This window comes from Asterias amurensis, chromosome 18 (genome assembly GCF_032118995.1).
Source record: "Asterias amurensis chromosome 18, ASM3211899v1".
In the NCBI taxonomy this organism is placed as follows: domain Eukaryota; kingdom Metazoa; phylum Echinodermata; class Asteroidea; order Forcipulatida; family Asteriidae; genus Asterias; species Asterias amurensis.
The window spans coordinates 9,834,977-9,857,294 of NC_092665.1; the positions used below are offsets into that span (position 1 = coordinate 9,834,977).

Here is a 22,318-nt window from a genome sequence, read left to right on the forward strand (position 1 = left end):
GTACCCCGAGCCATAAAGGCTTCTCACACGCATGCTCCATCTTTGACAGATTTGCACCTCCCCCTTGAAAGAGTGGAAGGGACGTGTACCCCACCCACCCCACCCCATTTTCAAAGGGTAGGGGACACAGTATCAAATGTTCCCCGTGTCGTTTGATCACCTTTATCATGAAAATCGTGTTTTGCACTGTGGAACTGTGGAGCACTGGAACACAATATTCACACAGCTTATTGTTCTGTTTCGTTTGCCATTTGGCCGCTAAATGGCCTAAAGATTGCACCACAGAGCATCTAAAAATACAAAATTATCCCGGGCCCTTGAGCGGCCCCGGACCCATGCCGTAAAGGTTTTACACTCGCGTGCTCACTCTTTGACAGTATCTCCCCCTAAAATTAGATCCGCACTTGAAGATGCTGTCAACCCAAAAGGTTCTACTGCTGCTCACATTTTACAGATGTTCTGTTCCATTCTGACAGATTTGCCCATAAAACTTGTGTCTTGGGTCTGGTGATGATAGGGATGAAACGCCGTCTGAGCATTAGAATGCAGAAACAATATGGATATAACGAAGCTATAATTGAGTTGTTTTTTAGGTACAATAACCATGATAGCAAGAATAGGTGCATCATAGCTTGAAAAGCATAACTTCCAACATGTGAGACGGGGGAACATCACCCCTCAGATTCACTAGATTGCACCAGAGAGCGTCTACGGGCAAAACAAATTCCCGGGGCCCCACAGCGGGCCCCGGACCCCACGCCGTAAATGTTATGCCCCCCCCCCCCACCTTTCAAGACGGATTGACACCCCTGCAAGAGTATCCGCTATCTTTAGATAATCGGTATCGTTGCTCTCAAAAGCCTCGATCAATCTTACCCTGTCTACATGTCTTACTCAGTTGTAATGCCCACGGACCGCCATCTTATTGGTCTGAAAACATGTCAGAAATATATCTGAGAAAACAAGTCGATGTTCATCCACAGATTGAAAACGGCAGTTGTAGTTAACTCTAAGATGCCCAGGCATTTCCTTACATAAAGTAAGGAAATGCTTGAAAAAAGAAATTGCCTGATGAAAAATTTGATAAAAATTAATGCGCGACTAACCCATGCAACTGCTTCAGACGAAAATGAATGAACATTACATTTCAACATTTGTAACTTTAATGCACCTCTTCGAGTAAAGCTAAGAGATGGTATAATGCTTGCATAATGGAATTGAACGATTCTTTTTAATTTTTGTATTACAATCTGCGTGATATTTCAACTTCGATCTAAATTGAATGAACCTGGCGTTAAATTGATTGAAACTTTTCTTACATTGGCCGGGAAAACCTATAATAATTTAATACAAAAATAAAAGTCATTTGTTTTCTCTGTCAAAGGTGCTACTCAGTCTGGACTCCAAATTGCAGAATCTGGAGCTTTGTGGCTAGTTCCAACTGAAAGTTCAAAACAGCCTGAAAGCGCAACTAGCACCGAAAACGCGGACGTTGCGCACATGTATGAAACAACTATCACGCAGTCTGATGACAGAACAAGGAACCTACTAAAGGGGGCGCCCTCAAGTGTCTCCCATAATCTCAAAGATCACTCAAAGGTTCCGCCTCCCACAGCTAACACCTCATTGGCCGTGGATGAAGATTCATACTGTGACATGGGAGGTAAGACCATAGTGTAATAAATGACTATTTTGTTTCCTATGCACTCCTTTAACTTAATTACGTGAGATGTTTAGGTAAGGTAATTGGTATTAACTACGTGGAAAAACAAAATAATTACATATATAGGGCAATATTGGATGGGGTGGTTTTATTAGTCAACATTGTCCCAAATTACCTAACGACATAATATCATCATTAAGGATTCATAGGATGGTTTCAATAATCAGAGTCTCATTTACTGCAGTATTGATTTCGAATGTTCAGGTTTAAACAAACCATCCAACGATGACGTAACGAGTCCACTGTTATGTGGTTTAAATGACCTTGCGTTTTTAGGTTTTTGGCTGAGATTGATTCGATGAAAAGAAAATTGTACCCAATTTTAGCGTGAGATAATGAACTCGGAATTTCGTTCCATTATTAGGCGACTGCATCTACAAAAATAATGTGCAATTTTAATCTTTCTGAGCTCCTAACACTGCTCTTGAATAAATCATATCAGTTTGTGAATCAAATTCCTTTAAAGTGTTACTGTTGAATGGGCGTAGCCGAAGTGTGCTCGCGGGGACACCCAATCTTTACGATCAATTTGAACTCCGGAATGGTCACAGTAGCGGGATAATATACTCCTACTGTCATTGCAAGTGGTTGATTTGCACTCTTAAGCTCGGTTCATACTTCCTGCGAATGCGAATGCGATACGAATGTTGACGTCACAAATCCGCAACGAAAAAATTGCAGCAGGGCAACTATGGGCAACTCACTTGCGAATATCTCTGCGAAAGGAGGGTTGTGTCCCATTCACGTCAAATTTGCTTCGCATTCGCATTCGCATGAAGTATGAACCGGGCGTTACTTGTGTTACTTGTGCTTGAACCTATTTTGTGCGAGAGGTGGCTGAAGTAATGCTTGTTATCGTGATGCTACTCTCACACTAGGGAGAATATGCTAGCGAATGTGCTTACGAACGGAAATATTTAACAATCGCTCAAACTTCGCACCATTCGCCGTGTCTTCATAAGCGTTGGTAACAAATTCACTACGTTCACAAGTCATTCTCCACCTCCTTGATAATATCGCTCACTTAATGCTGCTCTCACACGGCGAACATGCTTGCGAATATGCTATATCGGAAGGAAATATTTGACAATCGCTAAAACTTTGCAACATTCGCTGTGTCTTCGTAAGCGTTGGTAACAAATTCGGATCGTTCACAAATTATTCCCCACCTCCTTGATCGGTCAATTTAGAAACCGGTTTCTAAGTTTCAGCGAATGTTGCTAAAGACGGTCATTCGCCATCGATTCGTACTCATTTGTAACGTTGGTAAAGCGTGCGTAAGCGTTGTCAACGTTCGTAAAAGGCATTGGCAAGTGTTGGTAAGAATTCGTAATGTATTCGTAAGATATTGGTAAGGAGAGGGGTGAGATCGAGGGGTGAGACCGAGACGAAAATATTCACTATCCAATCGCCATTTTTGGACGCTCACCGCGACTCGTTCTTAAGTTTCAGCGAATTTTGTGATGAAGCAGTTATTCGCCTTGATTTTCGTAAACATTGGTAATCCACTAACGTTGGTAAAGCGTGCGTAATATTCGTTTTATATTGGTAAGGAAAGGTCGAGGGGCGACTGAGAACATATTCACTATCCAATCGCAAATTTTGGGCGAATTCGTCGCGAATTTCAAATACTCACATTCGCAAGAATATTTACCACAGTGTGAGAGTATAGCATTAGTGACTTATACTTTTCCATCTTTGTGTTGTTATAAAACAGAAGTGAGTACACCACTGCAGGTCATAGCGGTACACAACAAACACTCTGGAGGAATCGAACACACCTACTACCAACGAAACACCAACCTCTAGGCTTGGCATGTTTCGGCTTTGCTGTTTATTTGATGTATATGTGAAATATAGTTGTTTTACACTGCATTTTTGTTATCTAAAGGGTTTAAGGGTGTGCAAAACATCTGTAAAGCTTTATAAACAAACTAGACATTAAGTGTTTGTCAACAAACATGAAGCTGTTCCGTGTTGTTTCGCTTGGATTATGTGCTTCATTGCCCAAGGAATATATAACTGAAAAAAATGTTTCAAAAAAGTTGTGTAGCTCTTGTTATAAGGTCTTACTTCCCGGTTGACCCGTAAGTAAAGGTCAACATGGGCCCACAGCTACCAAAGATTAATCTGCAATGCCACGGAGTCTATAAAATCGGTTGTGTAGATCTTGATATATATAGTCCCACTTCCGGTTGACCCAGAAGTAGAGGTCAACTTGGGGTCACAGTTTTCCAAAGCTAATATTTATTGCCTTAGAGTCTATAACTGAAGTTTGAACATTAGCTTTGTACTTTTTTAGATATGGGCTCACTTCCGGTTGACCCGGTAGTAAAGGTCAACATGGGGTCAAAGTTGTTTCAAACTAATCTTGAATGCCCAAGGAGTCTATAACTGAACAAAAATTGATAATCTGTTGTATAGTTCTTGAGATATGGTCCCACTTCCGGTTGACCAGGAAGTAGGGGTCAACTTGAGGTCACGGTTTTTAAAGTTAATATTTTATGCCTAAGGAGTTTATAACTGAAAATATTTTTTTCTAAATCTGCTGTATAGTTCGTGAGATATGGTGACACTTCCGGTTGACGCGGAAGTAGAGGTCAACTTGAGGTCACAGTTTTTTCAAATTAATCTCCAACCCCCAAGCAGTCTTTAAGAACAAACAGTTGAAATGTCGGCCGTGACGTTCTTGAGGTATGATGCTGCAAAGATGTCCCAATTAATATGCAAATGAGGGTCACTGGTGGTTAATTAATAAAGATTTTTAATATGTTTTATGATAAGAATTAAGCTAAACATGCTAAAGCTTCCATTTGATATTATTTTACGTGTTTAAAAACACATAATTAATTTGTAGGATACTCCTTTACTTTCCTACTCCTGCCGATAGGGGGCGCTCTTATGAGACATTTCAATTGCACGATTTCTGCACGGTAATGTCTGTATCTGACTCTGTATTTGTATGTGTACGTCGCAAAGCCCAAAACTGTCATAAAATGTCAAGCTACAATTTCCCCTATAGAACACGGCCCAGTTTTATGGCTCTGTCTGCTTCAACCAAACTCTGCCCATTTATTATACAACCACCATTCTTCGCTTACTGTTCAGGCGCTGAAATATCTGTGCAATTAGTTCAAAGCAAAGATTACATATGAAAAGTTTCCCCGCGCACAAGCAAAAATATCCCTGCTAAGCTGTGAAATATGCAAGCGTGGAAAGCACACAAACAAAAGAAATCCCTGCTATAAGCAGTCTATTTCGCTTGACGTCAGCGCAAAATTCAATTCTTCTGCAGAGCACTGAATCTTTTTCATTAAGCAAGTTCGCATCATGACTCGACCAGTCGCACCTCAAACCTAACTACGACACTTGTCGAGATAAAATACAGATTCTCAAGATTTGTGCCGCTATGTGCCGCAAAGGCAATATTAATTATGTTGCGAATGGGTGTGACTAGTGAATTTTACTACTCGACTAGTCGCACCTCAAACCTGACTACGACACTTGTCGAGATAAAATACGGATTCTCAAGATTTGTGCCGCTATGCCGCAAGGGCGATATAAATTATGTTGCGAATAGTAGTAAGCAACACAACTGGTTCACCAAACAGGTAGTCGGGACAAATTTTTAATTATGTTGCGAATGGGTGTGACTAATGAAATTTACTACTCGACTAGCCGCACTTCAAACCTAACTATGACACTTGTCGAGATAAAGTACGGACTCTCAAGATTTGAGCAGCTATGCCGCAAGGGCAATATTAATTTAAGCAACACAACTGGTTCACCAAACAGGTAGTCGGGACAAATTTTGTAGTCGATGTGTGGACACGATTATAACGGGAGTAGAGAAAAACAGTAGTCGCGACTCAAATAATAATTTGTAGTTGCGACTTTAACACCAAGCACACTAGTCGCCCCTGCCTACTTTTGTCTAAAGTAAAGCACGGTTTTTCCTGCGAATGCAAATCAAATTTTTAACTCACTGTTTTCGCAGTGAAAGTTTCGCAGGAGTTGAGCACAATTAGTCAATTGTAGCAAATTTTTTGATGCGAATTGTGACGTGAAGAACTCATTCCCTGCTAAGCTGTAAAATACGCTTAGCGTAAGCACAGTTCCCTGATTACGTAAGAGCTGCGATTCTTTCCTTTAAAAGCCATTGGCCCAGAACCAAACTACATAATGGCTTTTTAAACACAAAAGCAGCTTAACCATGCCTCATGTTCAAGTTGTGAATCCAGATGTTCTGCTCAATTTCTGCACTTTTTGTAAAGCAAAATGTTTTCCCTGTTTATTATAAGCAGCTCTATAAAACTGAGCCACTCAACCACCAGAGAAACGTCACCATATAAAATCTCTGCATTTGTATTCCTGTCAAAGAGTTTTTGTTTGTCACGGTCTAATTTCCGAACGTAACGCGAAATACTAGAATTAGTTTGGGCAAATGATCCCCGGCTTGAACAAGGTGACTTTACCCGTAAAATAACTCAAAATCCCGGGCGGTCTATTTTCGTCGTCCACGCTCGTCGCCTGAAATGAACCCGGTCCACGACGCACCATGCTCAGGCTTGTCAAATTTTGGGAACAAGTTTAGACTTGTGCTAGTCGGTGACCGTAAGAAATATTTGTATATTGAACCAAAAACGCAATAACACCGGTCGAAAATGGGATAAGGACTTGGTCAAGTTAAAAGTTTTACAATTTTGACTATTCAAATCAAGTTTTACGCCGTACCCATGATCTTTGAAAAAACTTCCCCGGAAATACAGGATTTTAAAAATAATTACACTGTTTCTATAAGTTCTGATGCTTCTAAAATGACCATCAATAAAATATATCTTAATCTAAACAGTTTTGGGAAGTGTTCAACGTGTAATTTAATTTTAATCAAATTAATCATGTTTCCGAAAGCTGGGTTTGTTTACACTTCAAGAGCCATTGTGTTTGTGCACAGACACAAAATGTGCAATACATGACGTCATGGTGACGTCGTCCAGAATTTTATGTCGAAAAATTACATTCACAGGACCTGACTAGTGTATAGCTGAAAAAAGTTTCAGGATCGGCGGTCTACTTTTTGAGAAATGGTCCTAACTAGGTTTGCTAATTAAATATTCACAAGCTTAATTAAGGCTTAATAATTAACCATTTTACATTTTTTACGATAAGAATTAAGCTTATGTTCTAAGCTTCAATTTGGTATAATAAATTCACTCTTTCGTATTATGGTTTAGGAGATTAAGCTGCCGCAAAAACGTGTACAAACACTAAGGGATTTAGGGAGAAACAAAGAATAATAAAAATAAAAATAAAAATAAAAATAAAAATAAAAAACAACAACAACAACAACAACAACAACAACAACAACAACAACAACAACAACAACAACAACAACAACAACAACAATAATAATAATAATAATACAAATCTCGACGAAAACAATAGCTGTTCCGACTGGATCGGAACAGCTAAATATTTGTAAACTTACACACATATTTTTTTATTACATGGAGATGGGCAAGGTGGAAAACTTCCGTTCAAACATTTGGGAATGAAATAAAATGGTTTGATTGACATTATTGAGTAAAACATTATTAGTAGTGATCTCACGAGACCAACATTCCATGTGTGAAGGTTTTATTCTGCACTTCTGTGGTTCATAAGGAGGGAATCAATGTGTGGTGAAGAGGTTTTAAAAAGCTTTGAGGCACACATTGCCTTGGATCGGACGCGTTGGTCTTTGAAAAGCAATGATCAACACAAACATGCCTCGAAATTGCACGGTTTTCCTTTTACCTCGTCGACTAACACGGTCGGCCATTTATGGATGGCCGACAGTGTTAGTTCGCATAGTAAAAGGAAAAACGTGCATTTCGAGGCAAATTTGTGTGGATCATTGTATTCTACTTTAAAACATCTTTCCAACCGTATGCATTTTATAACAAACGGTTACAAACGCTTTTTATAGACCAACTCGTCCGATCCAAGACAACGCGTTCCTTTAAGAAGAGTTTGATTGATTTATACACCACTTAATAATTATATATCTCATGTTTTAGTAATTATTTTTTCTATTGCTCAGTCACACTCATGCATAATGTCCATGTCCCTTTTGTTTGTTTGTGTACATTTCGCAAAATGTAGGTATTCACTTGAGTGCGCTCGCATTAATCATGAGTGTTTTTCTGACAAACATTACCGATAGAGACCCCGTGTTTTATACACTGCATTTTCCCGTCGTTTTGCTATCAAATGACTAACAATTTTCCGTCTAGCAATTCCATTTGAAATATTTTTGATCTGGGACAAGAAGACAACTAAAAGTCTGCAAAACAGTATCCGTTTCTCTACGACGTGTATGAGTGAGCTCCCGTAACCCGGATCTGTATCTGTAGACCCAGTAACTGGGGCGCTGTAGGCCTATACTAATTTTGTCAAAGTTTTGTTATTTAACGGTCGTATCTAGCGCCCCAGTGACCGCCATTTTACATTGTAGACAGCGCCCTCAGTTGTAAGAGGTTGGAGTGTGAATTGTCAATCAAAATGCTGAATTAAACAATAAATCGAAATCATAAGAGATAAAAAATAAAAGTCTCGCAGCTTTCACAATATATGATTAAAAAATAAAAAATAAAAACACCCACATCACGGTAACTTTCCAAAAGTCCGAGCATCTGTAATTTTTTTGAAAATCTCTGTTCAGGCAATTTGTTTCAGGACCTCTCATCCAAAAATACCTCCGTCTGGAAATGAAAAAAATCCAAAAAGTTGTTTACGAATATGGGAACTAAAATGTTCTTTTACGGTCGTTTAAGCCCCTGCATGGTCGAATTGCCGTGTGATAAAAGCCCTCGCCTTCGGCGCGGGTCTTTATCACACGGCAATTCGACCCTGCCTGTTTTAAACGGCCGTGAAAGAACTAGTAGTATCCTTTTATTCCCTTATTCATGCACTTTGTTTTCTCCTTAGTGTGGTGCGGGGGGTGGGGTGAAGGGGGGCTCCATGTGGCAGGACATTCTGGAAGCCATAAAAACACTTTTGTCAGCGGGTACCTTGTCCCTTGATGCTCAAGTAATGGCTTATTGGTGTACCAGTGCAGCAGTGCGCACAGCAAAGCTATGATATTATTATTTTTCCTTTCATTTGCACAATAAACTATTCGCTCTACAAGTGCATCTCGAAACGGTTTTATAAATAATTTATTTCCTTGACGTAGTGTTTGTTTTGAAGCAACTTCCCCTAGTAAGAGTGATGTTGAGGAACTCGTTTTAGAATAAATACTGTGGTCTTGTTCTGGTCTTCACTTGTGAGATAGTTTCGTATTGAGAGTTACAACTATGGTTGCATTCCCTCATTATTCGTCAATACTCCTGATTCTACTGGTGAGTGTGACGATATGTTGCACGCAGGAGCTCAGTGGACATGTGTGCCCTTATTTGTGAGTATTAATCACTTGGAGATAGTTGTAATGCTTGTTAAATCATTGCTTTTACTGATTTCCTCATTTTGACATTGTCGATTAATGCATGTAGGCAGGACCATTGTTGAAGCTTATTGAGTCTAGAAGTTTTCTCTGTCGAATTCAGCAAATGTGTAGCCAATTTCATTGTTATGCGTTCGAATTAAAACTTTTTTGCCGGAACAGTTGCCTATAGTACAGTTTATTTGTTTAATATTCGCATTTCTTTAGTCGTACTCATTTGAATTCTCATTTTAGCGAAATTACCATTTTAAGCAGCGTTAAATTTCGCACGAAATAGAATGGTTTGAAGGTAAAATTGGCTTTCTTTTTTGCCGAAATTGACCGAGAAAACCTATATCATTATCTTCCAACTGTTTTTAAAACAGTTTAATGTAAATCTGTACACTGTGCAACAAGTACCTATTAAACCATTTACTTCGTGAACCTTCCATTTTGATTTCATTCAAGTATTTTTATGTTTTGCCTGTCAGTTGGGAAAGGTTGTTGGACAGGTGCAAACAGGGTAATTGGGGAAAATAAACATTGGGAAAATTGGACGAGGCAAAAAAGGGGGAGGGGAGTAGCTGGCAGCAAAGGACCAAGTAGCCTGCGATATAGACTGATTGCGCTCCGTGCTAACGTACTATAGTGGGTGTTGGATGTAAACAAACACGGCGTACTGCATATAAACGTGCGTTAAAAAAGACATGATTACTGTTGCAATTTTCGGCTAAAAAGGGAATTAATTCTCAAAATCACTGACGAATATTCCGGAGTTTGTAAAATGAGACCTTACCGGTGGCTGAACAATGCCAGTGATGGGTAAACACAGTTCCACCAACTAGGACATTTCAAGAGAATTTTAACACGATGTCATGTGTTTGTGCAAGGAAAGTGTGGTTTTTCATTGCCCTCGTTGTAATGATTTTTATGCCAAGATTTTCAATGAAAATCTCATTAAGAAGCTGCAAATCCCTTTATTTTCACCCTCAAAATATTTGATAAGTAGGGGTAGCTGTCAGCTACGAGTAGGACAACTTTGCGATCTCCCTCGTCATTGCCCAACTAAACGCCGTGCACAACGCAAAATCCACGGCACGTGAGCTCGCTCAAACCTCAGTATTACGTATAGTCTAACCAATACTCTCAAAAGAAACCTCTTTTGTTGTAAAATACTGGGAACATCAAACAGCAAATGTGATTTAAATCAATATAACAATATTCAATTTTATAAAAGGGCTCCGTTTATAGTTTTAATTTTTATTTATTGAAAATACAGCAAATTTTGGTCCATCGGCACGAGTCTTCCCATGTCTTTACTGTGTAGCTGTGTTTTTCTAAGGATAGGCCACGTGATCACATGTAAACATTGGTAGCGCAATCGGTCTATTGCCGGCAGCCGGCCGGTGCTTCTCGACAACACTGTGTGTGAAAGTTCTGACTTTTACAACGATTCTGAGAAGTGACCGAGTTTTAAATCGAAATTTAGTGTAAGTTGTTTTTATGATCCGTGTTCCGGTTGTCGGATTGTTGTGTTTTATCAACTTAAACATACGCAAAGTTCTATCGTGTATAAAGAGATTTCTGACCACTCTCCCCCCCCCCCCCCTTACCGTCAGTCACCTGAACTAACTTGTGAACTATACATCTACTGTTTTCAGACTTCCTTGTTTATTTTGTCACTTATTTCCATAATTTTCTGAAGTGTAACGGGAGTAGAAACTGCTCAAATGTTTAGAACAACAATTTCGCATGACTGTGCAGACGGACAACTTGAATGTGATGTTATAAAGTGAGTCATACCTTTTGCTTTGTAAATTACTTACTACATCAGCGTGATAGTTCATCTGTGTTGGTATTTAGATACAATTTGATTTAACTCTTGATCACAACACTGGTAATAATTTCATGCCTAAAATTTTCGACCGACACTTCGGTCTTCATCAGCAGGATGACGCGGATGTTGAACCCGTGACCTTGCGTACACGTGATCCCAAGACCGCGTCATAGACTCCTGGGAGCTTGTACCGCCCCCGTCTCGATTCAGGGAGGGTTTGATGTAGGCTGCCTCCCTAACTCCCCTTTGGAAGTATCTTGCGTCTCTGTTTAGAATAGTTAGTTTGGAAATGTCTACAGTGTGGCAAGGTGATTCTATATGGATGTGTTGGGAAACCTTTGAAGAGGACGAACTGGGGCGGCGGTGCTCAAATAGTCTTGAGCGATCTCTCGGTTTCTTCGATGTAGGTTTCTGTGCATTGGCCGTGTCTGGTCTGTCCTTGACAAGGGATTTGGTAGACCACTCTCGTATGGTCCTTCTTGGATGTTTTGTCCTTGGGTAACACGAGTTAGTTGTCTTAAGGTAATTGTGGGTTTGAAGCACGTGTTAATGCTGTATGAAGCAAAGATTCTTCTAAGGGCTTCCGATGTCCCTTTGATGTATGGGAGGACCACCAGTGGTTTCTTCTTTCGCGGCTGGTCAGGTTGTGGGATGTTATTAGTTTTAGTGTTCTTCGGGTTTGTGACCCTCTTAAAGGCTCATTTAGGATACCCGCACTTCTGTAGAGATCAGTGGAGGTCACGCTTTTCGTTGTCCTTCTCGATCTTGTTGGTGATGATGGAGTCAGCCCGATGACACTTAAAAGTGTTCTAATGACACCAAATTTATGTTCGACTGGGTGATTGGAACTAAAATTGAGATATTGGTCTGTGTGGGTGACTAGGTTTGCAGTAGATCTGTATTTCTAAGCTGCCATCCTCATGAATCTTGGTCAGTGTGTCTAGGAATGCAAGGGATTTGTTATCCTCTCTTTCGGTTGTGAATTTGATGTTAGAATCCAGAAAGTTGAGATGCTCTGTGAATTCTTCAGCGTGTTGCTTTTTCAGTTTGGTGAAGGTGTCGTCTACGCACCTATACAACCAGGCTGGTGGGTGGGGGCTGTGGAAATGGCTGACTGTTCTAGCTGTTCTAAGTAGAGGTTGCATAAAAATATGATGGGTGACACTGGCAATCCTATTGCTGCACCATGTATTTGTTCTTAGAATGTGCCATTGTACACAAAATAGGTACAACTCGGTCATGCTTTGAGGCATAGGAGTTGGACAACCTGACAAGGTGAAAGTCGTGTTCTTTCGCAAAATCCTGTATCTTATTCCATTTTAGTTTGAACGATAGGGGCTTTGTCCACCGGAACGGAAGTGAATAGGGCTGTGACGTTATATGACATCAGCTCTTCATCTTCATCCACTTTGTTGTTCTTGATGATGTCCGCAAAGTGTTTTGAGTTGACTATGTGATGTTCGGTGTCTCCTACTAGTGGTGACAATATCCCTGCTAGGAGCTTGTACGTGATGGTTCCTATGCTGCTAACTATAGGCCTGAGTGGGATGATGTTTTGTTTGTGTACCTTCGGCAAACTATAGAATTTTGGCGGTGTCTCTGTGGTGGGGTAAAGCTGTCGATATTCAATCCCAGGAGTCTATGACGCGGTCTTGGGATCACGTGTCCGCGAGGTCACGGGTTCAACATCCGCGTCATCCTGCTGATGAAGACCGAAGTGTCGGTCGAAAATTTCAGGTATGAAATTATTTCTAGTGTTGTGATCAAGAGTTAAATCAAATTGTGTGTTATTACATCGTTGTTTGCATGATGTTAAATTTAACTTCTCTGCAGTGTTTTATAGTTTTCTTCTTTACTAAGATAAAGAAATTTGATTTTCTTGACATATAGGTCTACCCTTCAGTATCGTCAGCATCTGATAAAGAAAAACCGATGTTGTCATGGTTGGATTCAAACCGGGAACAACTGCTCACTCCGTAAGTAATTTTACCCACATACTCCAATAAAATTTGCGCCTAATCTAGTCTACCCGCAACCCATGCGTTATAATGAGCTTTTGCCCGGTTTTATCTGTAGGGTTTGGTGTGGTTTTTCATGCGTAACCTCGGTTTGAATATATAACTAGTCCAAAGGGCTTCTGAAATTCAGTCTTTTTCGGCCTTATCTGAAAAGTATTTACAGAAATAATGTAGCAGTACATTGAAATAATTTTTGTATGAAAAACATCGGTGCAACTCAAATTTTAAAAAGAGAAATTTGTACGTAAAGAATTGCTTCAAAAAGAACGAAAACAAGTCACAAAAACACGACAGATTGTATATATTTGAGGCCAATTCTTGTAGCTTCAAACAATTCATTACAATTAGACAGTCTGGTTGGTCGCCCGTGGCATGGGGGATAGTTTATTTCGTGGTCGGAATCAATTTTGATAAGAATTGTATGAGATTTTGCGGATTGGATTACTACCGGAGATCAGTAATATTCTTGCAATATATTACGATTTCGCAGATTGGATTTCTTCCGGAGCTCGATTTTCTAAGGGGTTCTTTCAGATGTAAAATCCAGTTTGCTTTTATTGGTTGCATTTGTGTAAAAATGACCATAACATGGATTTAAGATCATTATGTGTATTCAAATAGAATAAATGGCTGCTTAAGCCACTTAGTACAAACGAAGTGCCTATATAATACTTCATTTTCGTCTAATTTATTATGACAACAAACAACAAGTATTGCGGCACTTCGTTTGTACTATATATTACATTTTTTCTTTGTTTCTTGTAGTTTTTTTGTTGGATTTGTTTTCAGCGTGCACAGATAACACGTTTGGATTAAATTGCTCAGAAACTTGCAATTGTACATCTGACAATACCTTCTGTAGCACAGTCAGAGGTTGTAAATGTGAGGCTGGCTGGAAAGAACCAAACTGCAGTTCACCATGTGATCATGGCTCTTATGGATATGCCTGCAAGAGGAATTGCACCTGTCCAAACGATGCGCCTTGTGATCCTGTAAGTGGGTCGTGTAACTGCACTCCTGGTTGGATAGGGTCATACTGCAACGTCACATGTCCAGCTGGTCGCTATGGTAATGACTGTCGTGAGAATTGTAGTTGTCTAGAAGGAGCTGTATGTGATCCAGTTAATGGAAGTTGTTCTTGTCAGCCCGAAAGGATCGGTCCTAACTGCACTCTCCTTGAAGAGTCTACAACTCATCAAAAGAAAGTCTTGCAAGAAAGTTACCCTCCTGGAAGTGGCTGTACTGTTGGTGAGTGAAAACTTATGAAAACTCTGGGAATAGGAACAAATCATTGGGGAAAATATTGTATTTTTTCTCATTTTAATAAATTCACACACGTACGTGTTTTAGAACATAACACATTTTGACACATGTTTTAGAGTTGGCATTAATTTTTCACTGTTTTGTAATTTCTTTCAAGGTTCCCCAAAACTTGCATTGGTTGCCGTTTCCGGCGTTAGTTTTGCTGTTGGAATAGCAATTGGGTTAATCATTTGTGTGTCATACAAACGATACAGGAGTTCCATGTCCATGTAAGTAAACAAAATCAAGATTTAAAATATAAATTACGAATTTGAAATTCATTCAACGTTTCAACCATTGTTTGGATGTTGTTGCTGTTCGATCATGAAAATTATGTGACTATAAGTAAGGGAATGGAAGGGTAGCGACTCGTTATTTCACGGCCGTTTAGAACCGGCAGGGTCTTGCCGTGTAATAAAGGCCTGAGCCGATGGCAAGGGCCTTTATCACACGGCAACGACCCTGCAAGGCCCGTAACAAGAAACGTCTTGCACCAAGACTAGCGCGGAGTACCCGCTCACAACCGGTTATAAACACTGGTCATTATTAAAGGTTTAAACACCCCCACGTGACGCGCACTCCACCAATAGGAATAGCGAAACTGTCTGAGGTACTTATGATTTAACTATTAAGGAAGGAAACAGGGTATTTCTTTATTATGAATGGCGATAAATGTTTTCTCTTTCGTTGATTTAAATGCTTATAATATTTTCCAGGAGAGCCAGTATAGAAGGCGTCACTGATGCTCGAGAAACCGATGTTCGAGGTCGGAACAGAGGTAGGAAACCTACAACTGTATGTTTGGTTATAAAATAATAATATAGGTTTTCCCGGTCAATTTCCCAAAAATTACGTTCATTTTAAATTTTTTAAGAATTCGATTTCACTCGATTTTTACGCACCAGAGCAAAGTAGTGTTTCTTTTTCCTTTTGAAAGAATTCAATTTAATTTTGTGGACAATCGGGACTTTGTGTTTATCATAAGTTTACGTTAAGGATAATTTTATTTCGTTTTGGTGCATTCAAACCTCCAATGTTTGCATTATTGCATGACATTCTTTTCGAGTCTTGCACTGTTATAGCATTCAAATTTAAGAGCTGTGGAGCGCACAAACATGTGACAGTGTTTTTTCTCTCTTATTTGTTTAGTCACTCACATGTTCATGAAGTGATTAATCCAAGTTTAAATGATCGGTAATTTCATCTAAGGTCCTTTATCATTCATATTCTGGCTGCAAACTTTGAAAGTAACAAAGTGAATAAGCTGGATCACAAAACATAAAAACTTAACAGGATTAATGATTTTTTTTGTTCGTTTAACCATTACATTTGTTTAAAACTTTCAACAACAAAAAGATACAAGAGTCTGACGTTCAAATAGTTCTCAAAGGCTACTGTAATGTCAGTTTAAAGGATTTGGGTACTTTTTCAAAATGTCCATAGATTTACATTAAACTTACAGGGTTTGAAGATAATGATAGTGGAAAACTCCCCTTCAAATATTGCTTACTGAGGTGCTGTAGTTTTTGAGAAATTAGTAAAACAATGTCATGAAAATACGTTTGTAAATGATTAAAATAATTTTCATAACATTGTTTTACTCATTTCCCAAAAACTACAGCACCTCAGCACGTAGTATTTTCGGGGAAGCTTTCTACTATCATTATCTTTTAAACTGTGTAAGTTTAGTGTAAATTTGTGGCCATTGTGTTTTTTGTCCTACAAAAGTTACATAGACCCTTTAAACTAAATTTCTTCATAATTATATAAGATATGCTCTTGCTGCGGACATGTTTATTCTTTCTTGTTGTTAACTGTTCCATTTTGGTGCGGTGGTTTGGGAATACGCTATTGCTGAATTCACCTTTCGATTTCTTCACGTGCCAGACATCGGGCCACTATGTTTGGGAATAGTTGTACCATCGGATACACTTCTCTTGGGTAATTTCTCCAACGTTTCCTGCGCCACCTCCATCACACGGTCACATCGCTACTCCTTTTGGAAGTCTGTGTTGACGACCAGTGCGTATATGTTGACCAGATGGCTCTTGCAGTTGCTTCTTTAATTCCAATAGTATGGGGGTCAAACAGGGGGGGGCAGGGGGACATGTCCCCCCACCTTTTGGAGGGTGGGGGACACAATATCAAATGTCCCCTCACCTTTTTGACCACCTTTATCATAAAACCCTAGTTTTGCACTGTGTAAGACGAAACCCTTGTGTCCCTATAAGGGCATTAATCCTGTAAGCAAAGGATGACACAATATCCCCCTCAAAATTGGCCCTAGATTGCATCACAGAGCATCTAAAATGCAAAATTTTCCCGGGCCCTTAATCGGGCCCGTACCCCGAGCCATAAAGGCTTCTCACACGCATGCTCCATCTTTGACAGATTTGCACCTCCCCCTTGAAAGAGTGGAAGGGACGTGTACCCCACCCCACCCCACCCCATTTTCAAAGGGTAGGGGACACAGTATCAAATGTTCCCCGTGTCGTTTGACCACCTTTATCATGAAAATCGTGTTTTGCACTGTGGAACTGTGGAGCACTGGAACACAATATTCACACAGCTTATTGTTCTGTTTCGTTTGCCATTTGGCCGCTAAATGGCCTAAAGATTGCACCACAGAGCATCTAAAAATACAAAATTATCCCGGGCCCTTGAGCGGCCCCGGACCCATGCCGTAAAGGTTTTACACTCGCGTGCTCACTCTTTGACAGTATCTCCCCCTAAAATTAGATCCGCACTTAAAGATGCTGTCAACCCAAAAGGTTCTACTGCTGCTCACATTACAGATGTTCTGTTCCATTCTGACAGATTTGCCCATAAAACTTGTGTCTTAGGTCTGGTGATGATAGGGATGAAAAGCCGTCTGAGTATTAGAATGCAGAAACAATATGGATATAACGAAGCTATAATTGAGTTGCTTTTTAGGTACAATAACCATGATAGCAAGAATAGGTGCATCATAGCTTGAAAAAGCATTAACTTCCAACATGTGAGACGGGGGAACATCACCCCTCAGATTCACTAGATTGCACCAGAGAACGTCTACGGGCAAAACAAATTCCCGGGGCTCCACAGTGGGCCCCGGACCCCACGCCGTAAATGTTATGCCCCCCCCCCCCACCTTTCAAGACGGATTGACACCCCTGCAAGAGTATCCGCTACCTTTAGATAATCGGTATCGTTGCTCTCAAAAGCCTCGATCAATCTTACCCTGTCTACATGTCTTACTCAGTTGTAATGCCCACGGGCCGCCATCTTATTGGTCTGAAAACCTGTCAGAAATATATCTGAGAAAACAAGGTGATATTCATTCACAGATTGAAAACGGCAGTTGTAGTTAACTCTAAGATGCCCAGGCTTTTATGTAAGGAAATGCTTGAAAAAAAATGATGAAAAATTTGATGAAAATGAATGCGCGACTAACCCTTGCAACTGCTTCAGACGAAAATGAATGAACATTACATTTCAACATTTGTAACTTTAATGCACCTCTTCGAGTAAAGCTAAGACATGGGATAGTGCTTGCATAATGAAATTGAGCGATTCTTTTTAATTTTTGTATTACAATCTGCGTGACATTTCAACTTCGATCTAAATTGAATGAACCTGACGTTAAATTGATTGAAACTTTTCTTACATTGGCCGGGAAAACCTATAATAATTTAATACAAAAATAAAAATCATTTGTTTTCTCTGTCAAAGGTGCTACTCAGTCTGGACTCCAAATTGCAGAATCTGGAGCTTTGTGGCTAGTTTCAACTGAAAGTTCAAAACAGCCTGAAAGCGCAACTAGCACCGAAAACGCGGACGTTGCGCAGATGTATGAAACAACTATCACGCAGTCTGATGACAGAACGAGGAACCTACTAAAGGGGGCGCCCTCAAGTGTCTCCCATAATCTCAAAGATCACTCAAAGGTTCCGCCTCCCACAGCTAACACCTCATTGGCCGTGGATGAAGATTCATACTGTGACATGGGAGGTAAGACCATAGTGTAATAAATGACTATTTTGTTTCCAATGCACTCCTTTAACTTAATTACGTGAGATGTTTAGGTATTAAGGTAATTGGTATTAACTACGTGGAAGAACAAAATAATTACATATATAGGGCAATATTGGATGGGGTGGTTTTATTTGTGAACATTATCCCAAATTACCTAACGACATAATATCATCATTAAGGATTCATAGGATGTTTTCAATAATCAGAGTCTCATTTACTGCAGTATTGATTTCGAATGTTCAGGTCTAAACAAACCATCCAACGATGACGTAACGAGTCCACTGTTATGTGGTTTAAATGACCTTGCGTTTTTAGGTTTTTGGCTTAGATTGAATCGATGAAAAGAAAATTTTACCCAATTTTAGCGTGAGATAATGAACTCGGAATTTCTTTTCATTATTAGGCGACTGCATCTACAAAAATAATGTGCAATTTTAATCTTTCTGAGCCTCCTAGCACGGCTCTTGAATAAATCATATCAGTTTGTGAATCAAATTCCTTTAAAGTGTTACTGTTGAATGGGCGTAGCCGAAGTGTGCTCGCGGGGACACCCAATCTTTACGATCAATTTGAACTCCGGAATGGTCACAGTAGCGGGATAATATACTCCTACTGTCATTGCAAGTGGTTGATTTGCACTCTTAAGCTCGGTTCATACTTCCTGCGAATGCGAATGCGATACGAATGTTGACGTCACAAATCCGCAACGAAAAAATTGCAGCAGGGCAACTATGGGCAACTCACTTACGAATATCGCTGCGAAAGGAGGGTTGTGTCCCATTCACGTCAAATTTGCTTCGCATTCGCATTTGCATGAAGTATGAACCGGGCGTTACTTGTGTTACTTGTGCCCGAACCTATTTTGTGCGAGAGGTGGCTGAAGTATTGCTTGTTATCGTGATGCTACTCTCACACTATGGAGAATATGCTAGCGAATGTGCTTATGAACGGAAATATTTAACAATCGCTCAAACTTCGCACCATTCGCCGTGTCTTCATAAGCGTTGGTAACAAATTCACTACGTTCACAAGTCATTCTCCACCTCCTTGATAATATCGCTCATTTTATGCTGCTCTCACACGGCGGACATGCTTGCGATGCTAACGGAAGGAAATATTTGACAATCGCTAAAACTTTGCAACATTCACTGTGTCTTCGTAAGCGTTGGTAACAAATTCGGATCGTTCACAGATTATTCCCCACCTCCTTGATCGGTCAATTTAGAAACCGGTTTCTAAATTTTAGCGAATGTTGCTAAAGACGGTCATTCGCCGTCGAATCGTAAGCATTTGTAACGTTGGTAAAGCGTGCGTAAGCGTTGGCAACGTTCGTAAAAGGCATTGGCAAGTGTTGGTAAGAATTCGTAATGTATTCGTAAGATATTGGTAAGGAGAGGGCCGACCTAGGACGATCGAGGGGTGAGACCGAGACGAAAATATTCACTATCTAATCGCCATTTTTTGACGCTCACCGCGACTCGCTTCTTAAGTTTCAGCGAATTTTGTGATGAAGACAGTTATTCGCCTTTGATTTTAGTAAACATTGGTAATCCACTAACGTCGGTAAAGCGTGCGTAATATTCGTTTGATAGTGGTAGGGAAAGGTCGAGGGGTGACTGAGAAAATATTCATAATCCAATCGCAAATTTTGGGCGAATTCATCGCGAATTTCAAATACTCACATTCGCAAGAATACCCGCCACAGTGTGAGAGTATAGCATTAGTGACTTATACTTTTCCATCTTTGTGTTGTTATAAAACAGAAGTGAGTACACCACTGCAGGTCATAGCGGTACACAACAAACACTCTGGAGGAATCGAACACACCTACTACCAACGAAACACCAACCTCTAGGCTTGGCATGTTTCGGCTTTGATGTTTATTTGATGTATATGTGAAATATAGTTGTTTTACACTGCATTTTTTGTTATCTAAAGGGTTAAAGGGTGTGCAAAACATTTGTACAGCTTTATAAACAAAATGTGTGTAAATTTACACACATATTTTTATTATTATATGGAGATGGGCAAGGTGGAAAACTTCCGTTCAAACATTTGTGAATGAAATAAAATGGTTTGATTGACATTATTGAGTAAAACATTATTAGTATTGATCTCACGAGACCAACATTCCATGTGTGAAGGTTTTATTCTGCACTTCTGTGGTTCATAAGGAGGGAATCAATGTGTGGTAAAGAGGTTTTAAACTAGTGTTTTAAACCCGCCAATGTCTGGTTCTTGATAATAGAGAAGTTTCGCAAGCGTGCGTTTCATAAAGGGGTAATTTACTGGGATATTCTTAATGCAGAACTTAATGCAGAACTTAAACAGTCAGTCAGTGTTTTTTTCTTTTCGTAAAAAGCTTTGAAGCACACATTGCCTTGGATCATACGCGTTGGTCTTTGAAAAGCAATGATCAACACAAACATGCCTCGAAAATGCACGGTTTTCCTTTTACCTCGTCGACTAACACGGTCGGCCATTTTATGGATGGCTGGCCGTGTTAGTTCGCATAGTAAAAGGAAAAACGTGCATTTCGAGGCAAATTTGTGTGGATCATTGTGTTCTACTTTTAAAACATCTTTCCAACCGTATGCATATTACAACAAACGGTTACAAACGCTTTTTATAGACCAACTCGTCCGATCCAAGACAACGCGTTCCTTTAAGAAGATTTTGATTGATTTATACACCACTTAATAATTATATATCTCATTTTTTAGTAATTATTTTTCTATTGCTCAGTCACACTCATCCATAATGTCCATGTCCCTTTTGTTTGTTTGTGCACGTTTTTGTGTAAATTGTCCTTGTTTTTAGGGCAGAGGAAAAAACAAGCTTTTGCTTTTTCTTTTTCCTACCTGTTAACGTCAAACTATTTTCTATTAATTGTTCATTAACTGGATTAAGTTTCTCACAGTACAAGTTATTATATGTTTTCTGAACAATGTTATCACACGTATTGATTGATGTTGACATGAAATAAATGTATCTGAAATGAAATATACAGATACAGATCACGTCAGCCGCGTGTTGGATTTTGTTTCGCAAAATATAGGTATTCACTTGAGTGCGCTCGCATTCATCATGAGTGTTTTTTTGACAAACATGACCGATAGAGACCCCGTGTTTTTTACACTGCATATACCCGTCGTTTTGCTTGCAAATGACTAACAATTTTCCGTCTATATCAAGCACGATACCATTGAAAGCAATTCCATGGGAAATATTTTTGATCTGGGACAAAAAGACAACTAAAAGTCCACAAAACACTATCCGTTTCTGTATGACGTGTATGAGTAAGCTCCCGTATCGGTATCTGTATCTGTATCCGTACACGTTCGAAACCTCTTTAATTTTACCGAAATTTTGTCAATATCGGTCGTACAGCGCCCCAGTGACAGCCATTTAACATTGTAGACAGCGCCCTCAGTTGTAAGAGGTTGGAGTGTGAATTGTTAATCAAAATGCTGAATTAAACAATAAATCAAAATCATAAGAGATAAAGAATCAAAGTCTCGCAGCTTTCACAAGAAAATGATTAAACAATAAAAAGTAAAAACACCCACATCACGGTAACTTTCCAAAAGTCCGAGCATCTATACATTTTTGAAAATCTCTGTTCAGGCCATTTGTTTCAGGACCTCTCATCCAAAAATACCTCCATCTGGAAATGAACAACCCCGAAAACGTGTTTATGAATGGGAACAAAAAGGTAGTTCTTTTACGGCCGTTTAAACCCTTGCAGGGTCGAATTGCCGTGCGATAAAGGCCCTGTTGCCGTGTGATAAAAGCCCTCGCCTTCGGCGCGGGTCTTTATCACACGGCAATTCGACCCTGCCTGTTTTAAACGGCCGTGAAAGAACTAGTAGTATCATTTTATTCCCTTATTCATGCACTTTGTTTTCTCCTTAGTGTGGTGCGGGGGGGGGGTGGGTGAAGGGGGGCTCCATGTGGCAGGA

General features: G+C 39.7%; 1 protein-coding gene across 1 annotated transcript in view; it reads left to right on the forward strand.

Moving 5' to 3' along the window:
• LOC139950997 (uncharacterized) overlaps window positions 1–22,246 on the forward strand; it is a 43,685-nt gene extending 21,439 nt beyond the window's left edge. Inside the window, exons 11-14 of the mRNA XM_071949821.1 lie at window positions 14,461–14,572; window positions 15,059–15,120; window positions 18,054–18,332; window positions 20,120–22,246. Coding sequence (XP_071805922.1) covers window positions 14,461–14,572; window positions 15,059–15,120; window positions 18,054–18,332; window positions 20,120–20,211 — 545 coding nt within the window. The 3' untranslated portion in view covers window positions 20,212–22,246. The remainder of the gene's footprint in view (window positions 1–14,460; window positions 14,573–15,058; window positions 15,121–18,053; window positions 18,333–20,119) is intronic.
• Window positions 22,247–22,318: the final 72 nt, after the last annotated feature.